Here is a 9,861-nt window from a genome sequence, read left to right as displayed (position 1 = left end):
TGTGGACTGGCACCACCAATTCCGTTATACGCAGCTGGGTATAATGACAATTAAGGCTTTTGATTGATTTTGATTGAAATAGTTCTTGATGTCTGATGAGCTGCACCTGCCATTGTTTAACCCATAAACTGCTGGATCTGTGATTGGGTCACAGGAGCAACCACCCACCTGTCTGACCCTGGGCCTGACAATTGTTGTGCGATCTACCGGTAGTACCCTGGCTTTCTCCTGGTGGATCGCAATCTAGGTATTGACCACCCATGGTCTAAAACAGGGGTCGGGAACCTTTTTAACGAAAAGAGCCATAAACATATTCATATTTTCTAATGTTATTCCTTGAGAGCCATTCTCTGAATTTAAAAGTCAAAATCTATATGAATGGGTGCCTATGTTTTGAGTAATTTCACCACTTTTAGGGTGAAAAAAAATCTTTTAACCTCTTATGCTCCTAAGTGCAAATTCATCAAGTCAATAGCACTTCTGTTGATAAATTCGTCACGCAAGAGTATCTTACTCCCACTCGGAACCAACAACTCCCACATTTGTGGAGAATTACAAGTGTCCGCATGCGGGAGGAGGACGGCTCACATGTCCGCTCCGCCCTACAGGACTGGCATTATCACCGTGATGATGAGGATGACCTTTCATTTCCGAGCTCGTCCGGCCATGAGCAAACCGGCAAACTTACCCGGCTGCAGGCAGTCTCAGCGAGGGCCCAGATTGCCCAAGTGCTCTCGTTGCCGCAACCATGGCGTTATAATGCCCCTCAAAGGACACAAACGATTTTGCAGATGGAAAGACTGCTACTGTGAAAAGTGTAAGCTCATTGCTGAGAGGCAGAAGATCATGGCGGCTCAGGTAATTCCAACACACACCATCATGTTCAGTGGTATTGATGGCGATAGACTTTGTTGACCAAAGAATTGTACATATTCCGGATCCTTATAAACTTCCTAATTAATATTCAGTTTGTATTTTTTTAAGTTTGAATATTTTTAAGTTTGAATATTTTGAAGTTTGAATATTTTTAAGTTTGAATATTTTTAAGTTTGAATATTTTTAAGTTTGAATATTTTTAAGTTTGAATATTTTTGAGTTTGAATATTTTTGAGTTTGAATATTTTTAAGTTTGAATATTTTTAAGTTTGAATATTTTTAAGTTTGAATATTTTTAAGTTTGAATATTTTTAAGTTTGAATAATTTTAAGTTTGAATAATTTTAAGTTTGAATATTTTTAAGTTTGAATATTTTTAAGTTTGAATATTTTTAAGTTTGAATATTTTTAAGTTTGAATATTTTTAAGTTTGAATATTTTTGAGTTTGAATATTTTTAAGTTTGAATATTTTTGAGTTTGAATATTTTTAAGTTTGAATATTTTTAAGTTTGAATATTTTTAAGTTTGAATATTTTTAAGTTTGAATATTTTTAAGTTTGAATATTTTTAAGTTTGAATAATTTTAAGTTTGAATATTTTTTTAGTTTGAATATTTTTAAGTTTGAATATTTTTAAGTTTGAATATTTTTAAGTTTGAATATTTTTAAGTTTGAATATTTTTAAGTTTGAATATTTTTAAGTTTGAATATTTTTAAGTTTGAATATTTTTAAGTTTGAATATTTTTAAGTTTGAATATTTTTAAGTTTGAATATTTTTAAGTTTGAATATTTTTAAGTTTGAATATTTTTAAGTTTGAATATTTTTAAGTTTGAATATGTTTACACTTTATAAATTAATAGAACCAAAAAATATGTTATATTTATTAATTAAGAGATGATATGCAACATTTATTTAATTCATTCATTTTACGAATCGCTTGGGTCGCGGGGGTGCTGGAGCCTATCTCAACTAAGTATGGGCATCAGGCGGGGGACCTCTGGAATTAGTGGGCAGCCAATCGCACAAGGACATGGGCAACCATTTTACATCGCACTCACAACTAGAATTTGAGTGTTCAATCAGCTTAACGTATGTTTTTTGGGATGTGGAAGGAAACCGGAGTACTTGGAGAAAACCCATGCAGGCACGGGTAGAACATGTAAACTCCACACATGGAGGTCTGAACCTGGAATTACACCATCAACCTCAGAACTGTGAAGCCAGCATGCTAAGCACTCTACAACATTTAATAACGGAAAATAGCACTGATAAAATAATAATGAATGTACTTAGCTTTTTTTTCTTCTTTTTTTTAATGACTAGAATTCATTCTGTACGGCCCGGCGGATGAGTGGTTAGCGTGTCAACCTCACGGCTATGGGGTCCTGGGTTCAAATCCAGGTTGGTCTACCTGTGTGAAGTTTCCATGTTCTCCCGGGCCTTTGTAGGTTTCCTCTAGGTACTCCGGTTTCCTCCCCCATTCCAAAAACCTCCATGGTAGGATGATTGGACACTGAATTGCCACTAAGGGGAAATTTAGAGTGTCCAATCAGCCTACCATGCATGTTTTTGGATGATGAACTCACATCAATATATGGCAGAAGGACGATTGAACTCCACATTTTTGGACGTCTATGGCCGTCAATTTCTGAGTTTGTGTTAACAATTGATGTTTCTTTTTTGTGTGTGTGTTCCTTGAGGTTTCCTTGAGACGAGCGCAAGCTCAGGATGAGGAATTTAACCTCCAAACACTGATCAACGCTTCCAGCGCCGTCTCTACAGCTAACACGGCAGACAACATCCATGACCTCTACGCTGGCGAGTGCACCTCCTCATCTTCCCTGATAACGGGTGCAGGTTAGGCATCATTTACATGTCTACTGCCATCAAGGCAGCCAATTTGTTTAATATATCAAATAACTTTAAAGCCATTTTAACAACAAGAAACTTGATGATCTGCTTCAAGAATGTCATTGTTATATGTGGTAAAATAATAAAAACACTGAGGTTTTTAGAGTTAATACAGCTAACATACAGTTGATATAATGGTTTGTCAGCGTACAAAGTGAAGATGTGTCAGATTTCACACCAAATAGCCCACGTGCTTGGATCAATTGACAATTTTCCAACTTTCAAACATTGCTAAAATTCATGTGATATCACCCCTAATCTTTACAACTGCCCCAAGAAACCAATTCAGCCTATTCATTTCCAATATAAAAAATATTTTGCCCTCCATTTCACACAATTCCCACAATTGGAAAAAATACAGAAAGTCCTTGAGTTACGATGGCCTCATTCTATGACCTTCATTCATTCATTTTCCATAGCGCTTAGGGTTCTTGGGGTGCTGGAGCCTATCCCAACCAACTAGGAGCAACAGATGTGGCACACTTTGAAATGGTGGCCAGCCAATCGCAGCGCACAGGGAGACAAATAACAATTAACGCACAGACGCACACATACTCCACACAAAAAAAGTCAAAATCTGGCATTGAACCCTACCCTCAATCTCAGCACTGTGAAGTCAACCCGCTAAACACTCGCCCACCGGGCCGCCTAATACATACATGTTTCCATTCACTATTATGTATTGCCATTGGTGGTTATTGTATTTACCAAAAAAATCTTTCTTAAATTGTTTCAAAATCAACAGGAAATGGCCTATAAATATGCTAAAATGAACAATAAAGCACTCCAATAAATTAATTCTGACCTGCCATTATCAACAATAGACATTCAATTCATTGAAAACTGACACGACCGGCTGCAAATGTTCATCTTTTGGTGCCTTTTATTGGTGGTCATTCTCACAGGAAAAATTACTTATCAACGTACATTGTTATTTTTGACTACTTTTGGGAACACACTGTCCTTGGAGAGAATAGCTACACACAACATAATGCATTTCAGTTTCTAAAAAAGTTACTCCAGCGTGCGGGAAATCGTATAATCGCTTGGGGAGGCGCACAGGCCGATACATTGTTCTTGCTAATATCTGAGAGAGCATTTTTTTGGAGAGCGTGCGACACGGCGAGTCAAGGCCGCTGCCGTAGGAGGCAAGAACGCGGCGACTCTGCCATGACTGGAGAGATGAGTGACATTGGATTAGAGAACAAAAAGCAGAAAAAGATGGAGAAAAAGATGGCAGAAACACGTGCTCACGCGGCCGATAGGTGGTGCTGTTGACTTGGAGTGAAACGAAGAACTTTATCATGAGCACGATCAAATTATAAAAGAAATAGGTGGTTATTTAAAAAAAAGTACCCTCAATAGGAATACTAATAAGTCCCAATTTTTATGCTCATTTATTTATTTACATTTATTTTTTATTCACATTTTGGCTGAGAAAAATCGGCTTTTATTTTTGATGGTGTATTTTTATCACTAACCATTAGTACCTAATTATGAAGCTTTGTACATTGATAAAAAAGTTAAGAAAAAAAATTAACCTTAAAAGGATTACACCACTTAATGGGGTCGTGGTTCTTGTGCCCGACTTTGCTGAGGGGAGCCTGGGTTTGATTTCCTCGGAGTGTGATTGTGAGCGTGAGTGGTTGTCCTTTTCATTGTACCCTGCAATTGGCTGGCAACCAATTCAAGGTGTCACCTGCCTGTTGCCTGTAATTGTCTGGCATAGGTTCCAGCACCCCTTGCCATCCTTGAAAGATGAATAATAAATGAATAAAAGGATGATAAACAGAAATAGACCAAACATTTTTTTATGTAACTCATTGTGTCTGCCTTTAATTAGGATATATGTCCAATTTATATAAAGTTTATTTAGACAAAATAGATGGTACGTATACTGCCAATGAGTTAAATCAGTGTCCTGCGTATAATTTATTTATAGTTTTAAATATTTTTTACATGTATTGTGGATTGATTTATTATTTTGATTACAATTGTTTACAAACCTCTACCATCTCATTGTTCAATAAATATTGTATTTTTACCATTTTGTGTTAAATTGGGATTACTTTAAAAACATCTATTTAAAAAACTTTAGCTCATGACTATTTATTATTTTATTAATATATTTTTTTGTGCTCCAAATCTTACCCCGGGGTGTATGATACTTACCCGTGCCAAAACTGAAATGAGATCACGATTTTCAAGTTAAGTAAAACATTTTTAATACTAAATTTCTATCAGTTTTTTGAGTCTTGGTCAGCCACCGCTTTAACTCATTGGCTGCTATTGACAGTTTTACTTCCAGGGCATAGAACGTAGAGAAGGACCCAAATGAAAGGAATAAATAAAGGGATGAGGACGTGGATTGCTTTAACAAAACTTTAACCACTGATGAGTGGCTTGTGGGAAGGACCAAAGTTGAGCTATTTCATCAAAGTATGCTTCCTGTTGCTAAAAGCGCAACTAGAGCCCAAATTGTGCGCAGCTGTTTTTTTTAAGCTGTTTTTGTTCGTTATACATATTGCTTGTATTAGCAAGTGGTCAAAAAGCACGATAAAATATAAACATGTGCAAAATACCACACACTGGCGGCAACTACGTCAAACGCAAAATGTCAGTCCATACCATTTTTTCTTTTTTTAATTATTTGAATCATTTTACACATTCCAAATGCACATAATAAATTATAAAGCAGAAAGAAGACTGGGACAAATCCTCATGGGACAGTCTGACATTTGAGCCAAGCGGTCTAATGTTATTATACATTTTTAACGCAGAGAATGACAATGGAAATTGGAAAGGCAAGATGTTTAAAGGTATGAAACTTGCACTGTTTTAGATGCGACAACAACATAACTGGGGAAACTTTTTCTTGCAGCCCCTCAGAAGCAAGATGCAGCAGCACCAAGCACCAGCGATGAGCCCAACACAGGTGGAGAGTGGGCAGGTAGGATTGCAATGTTCGCTGAGTGAATATTACAATTTATATAAGGATATCAATACAAGTCCCATGATTTGAATCGACCAATTATGTCTCATTGTTCAATAAATATTGCAATTTTACCATTTTTTGTGTTTTTATTTTGGATTACTTTTGAAAAATCTACCTGAAAAACTTTTGTAAATGAGTTTTTATCATTTTATTTTTATAATTTGAATAACAATAAGTAATTCAGATGCACTTAATGAATGGTTGCCCTTGACAGCAGTAGACAAAGTAATTTAAATTAACTGTAGAGGGATGATTGGACGCCTATCAACATCAATGACGTGGTCAGAGTTAAATTCCAGATCGGATTTTCCGGTGGTTGTCGATTACTCCGTGTGTCAAATGTCCAGGTGTCTGTTGCGTTCACTTTAGGCGCAGGGAAGGACTCAAACTTGCTTGGCAGAAGCATGCGTTTCAATAAGTTCCAGTCGGAGCCGGACTTGGAAACCTTCTACAACAACTTCGATCAGACTTGCTACCTGACAAACTACAACAACCTCTTCAACTTCCAGCAATATCAGGTAACCCCTGCCTTCAGAAATTCAGCTGTAGTTGAGCCTAACAAACAATGCAAAAAGCCATAAGTGCGCTAAAGAATAGCATCTGTGTCATGATGTCAATAATGTAATCTACCTGTAGATACAGTCGTACCTCTACTTACGAAATCAATTGGTTCCAAAACTTTTTTTGTAAATTGAAAATTTCATAAGTAGAGCTTTACTTTATATGTAAATTCTCTAATGATCCTTACACAACTACTAACTTAAGCCTTTAGAATTGAACGAAGTGTCCCAATTTTGTATGAGAAATGCGAGAAAAACCAAAAATGCGAGAAAATTATTTTAAAAAATCATTTAATAATGTCACCCTGCAAGTATGATAATAAGCCATTAGTTCCTTCTTGAGTGATTGAAAAAGCCATACAGACATTATTTCATTCATTTTCTGAAACGCCCTAACGTCACTAGGGTCGCGGGGAGTGCTGGAGGCTATCCCAGCTGACTTTGGGCCAGAGTCAGGGGACCCCCTGAATTGGTCGCTCAGCGATGACGAGGAGACGGACAACCATTCATGCCCACACTCAAACTTAGGGGCAATTTAAAGTGTCCCATCAGCCCAACATGCATGTTTTTGGAATGTGGGAGAAAACCAGAGTACCCGGAGAAAATCCAAGAAGATGCAAACTACCCACAGGCTTTATTTTGCTTGCTGCCTCTTTAGCCACAACGTATCTCTGCTGTGTCGACCATAATGAGCTTTAAGATGGTCGCAAATGAGCTCCATAACTCCCCAGCCATGCGAAATGAAGTGTTTTAGTTTTTCATGATAAATGGCGGGGGGCCCCGCCCAGCACTATCCTGTGTTGCAACACGGAGCATCAGGGTCACCACGCACTCCACGGTGCTGCCCCAATTGCAAAGGTTAATGATATTGTCTGTTGGCGCGGGAAGCAACGGCTCCGCTTGGGTGCGTAGAGGGGGAAAGCTGGCGCGTTAATGCTAATCAGTTAGCTCATCTTAGCATAATTTACCCATCCCATTTGGTGATTGATGGTATTTTGAGCCGAGATGTCATCTCTGGCTTATTCAAATTCAGACGCTTGCTCTATTATCTTTACGTCAAAGCAAAGGTTCCTCAGTCACACTACACTTGTGTACAGTATATTTTTGTTTTTCATTTTTTCAACAGTCCTTTAAAAGGGTCCAAAAGTAAACCTTTTTCTTCCCAAAACTAATACTAGTACTTCATTAACCCTTGTGTTACACCGATACATTTTTTGTGCTCCGAAATATGGCATCGGCTGTATGATACTGTCCCATGCCAATACTGAAACGATATAACGTTTTAAAGAAAAGTGAAACTTTAAAAAAAATCTAATACTAAATTTCTCTCATAGTTATGTAAATTCCAATTGATTGCAACTAAGTCTTGGTCAGTCATCACTTTAACTCATTGGATGCTATTGACATTAACAGTGTTATATTTAGGGTGGCGTTGAACGTGGAAAGTAGAGTAGGACCCAAATGCGACGTGGAGTACTCTAACAAAAGTTTAAACACTGATGCAGCAAGACAGTCAAGAAAATAACAAGGAATTAGAAATGAATAACAAAATTAAACCTGACGTGGAAAGACATGGGGGAACGAGGAACTTGGAAATTGGCAGGCATTGAAAATTGGCGTGAAACAAACAAGGTATACAATCCCACAAAGACTGAAAAACACACAGGGTTTAAATAGACAGACACGGGTTGATTACAAAACATGATAGAAGGGAAACCATGAGGGACACAATAGGCGAAAAGCAAACAAACCAACCAAAACCCAACTAACCCTAACAAACAACCATCCAATCCATTTAAAATTGGAAGGCTGGTGGCAAATGAATGTTCATATACTGCCACCCAACAGCTTCAAATGGATTAGGCGCTTACTAGTGATACTCATCCCATTTCATGAACTGTGATTTTTTGTTAATCTCCTGTCAGTTGGGACAAGGCTCAAACAAAAGTCAATGCATTAACATTACTTTGATTGCTGCAGCATGGGTAGCTGATGGCCATCTTGGGTTGAGTGACCAGAGCTTTTAACCCAGATCAGTACATATTGCCCACCGGTGCATTATTTATTAGTATTCCCCGATATGGACGACCATCCCTCGAGTGGCTTGTAGGAACGACCGAAGATGTACTACTTCATCAAAGTATGCTTCCTGTTGCCAAAAGCGCAACTCGAGCCCAAATCCTGCGCATTTATCAACTTGCATTGTCATTAATATTCAATTTTGCTGTTCATGTTCATTATACATAATTGCTTGGATTAGTAAATGGTCAAAAGGCCCTATAAAATATATACATGAGCAAAATACCACACTCTGGCAGTAAATATGTCAGATGCAAAATGTGAGTCCATATCTTTTTTCTTTTTTAAATTATTTGAACCATTTTACACATTCCAAATGCACATAATAAATTATAAAGCAGAAAGAACACTAGGACAAATAATAATATACATTTTTTAACGCAGAGAATGACGATGGAAGACGGAAAGGCAAGATGTTAAATAAATTGAAACTTGCCCTGTGTGAGATGCGACAACAACATAACTGGGGAAACTTTGTCTTGTAGCCCCTCAGAAGCGAGATGCAACAGCACCAAGTACCAGCCATGAGCCCAACACAGGTGGAGAGTGGGCAGGTAGGATTGCAATATGAATATTATTATTAATATATATGCTGAATATTATTGTTAATTGAATATTGAATATTATTATTAATATATATGTTGAGAATATTATTATTAATATATATGCTGAATATTATTGTTAATTGAATATTGAATATTATTATTAATGTATATGCTGAGAATATTATTATTAATATATATGCTGAGAATATTATTATTAATATATATGCTGAGAATATTATTATTAATATATATGCTGAGAATATTATTATTAATATATATGATGAGAATATTTATATTAATATATATGCTGGGAATATTATTACTAATATATATGCTGAGAATATTATTATTAATATATATGATGAGAATATTTATATTAATATATATGCTGGGAATATTATTATTAATATATATGCTGAGTTAATATAACAATTTATATCAGGGTATCAATGACTCCCATAATTATACTTATCCTAACCCTAACCCTAACCCTAACCCTAACCCTAACCCTCCTAAGTCCTGCAGGTTAGCGCTTACCAAACAAAAATTAAAAAGGCACCAATATCGGATTGTGCTTACCACCCCTCCTCCGGGCTGCCAATTACTAATCAACAAATATGTATTTTTAAAATAGCAATGAAAAATAATTTCTTCCCAAACCCATGTTATTTGCACCTATGTGCTTTTGGGTGTGTAAAATAGAATTAAATAAACTGTAGCCAAAATCTAACACAGGTCTTTGTGCATTTTTGACGTAAATATGTGTGTTTTTGATTTTCTGAAAAAAATGTCACAAATGAATGGTTTCAATGGCATAACAAAACGGTCCCCAACCTTTTTCTCACAGTGAACCGATAAAACTCCTATTTTGTCGCGGACTGGCTTGTTGGGAAG

General features: G+C 36.5%; 1 protein-coding gene across 2 annotated transcripts in view; it reads left to right on the top strand.

The window, feature by feature from the left end:
• Positions 1 to 9,861, top strand: part of dmrt1 (doublesex and mab-3 related transcription factor 1) — a 31,332-nt gene that overhangs the window by 1,614 nt on the left and 19,857 nt on the right. For both annotated transcript variants that reach the window (XM_077714449.1, XM_077714447.1), the window contains exons 2-6: positions 609 to 858; positions 2,578 to 2,734; positions 5,670 to 5,738; positions 6,153 to 6,301; positions 8,908 to 8,976. In XM_077714449.1, the coding sequence (XP_077570575.1) occupies positions 628 to 858; positions 2,578 to 2,734; positions 5,670 to 5,738; positions 6,153 to 6,301; positions 8,908 to 8,976 (675 nt within the window). In that variant the 5' untranslated portion in view covers positions 609 to 627. The remainder of the gene's footprint in view (positions 1 to 608; positions 859 to 2,577; positions 2,735 to 5,669; positions 5,739 to 6,152; positions 6,302 to 8,907; positions 8,977 to 9,861) is intronic.

This window comes from Stigmatopora nigra, chromosome 4, assembly GCF_051989575.1.
Source record: "Stigmatopora nigra isolate UIUO_SnigA chromosome 4, RoL_Snig_1.1, whole genome shotgun sequence".
In the NCBI taxonomy this organism is placed as follows: Eukaryota; Metazoa; Chordata; class Actinopteri; order Syngnathiformes; family Syngnathidae; genus Stigmatopora; species Stigmatopora nigra.
This window is presented reverse-complemented; position numbering and strand designations above follow the sequence as displayed.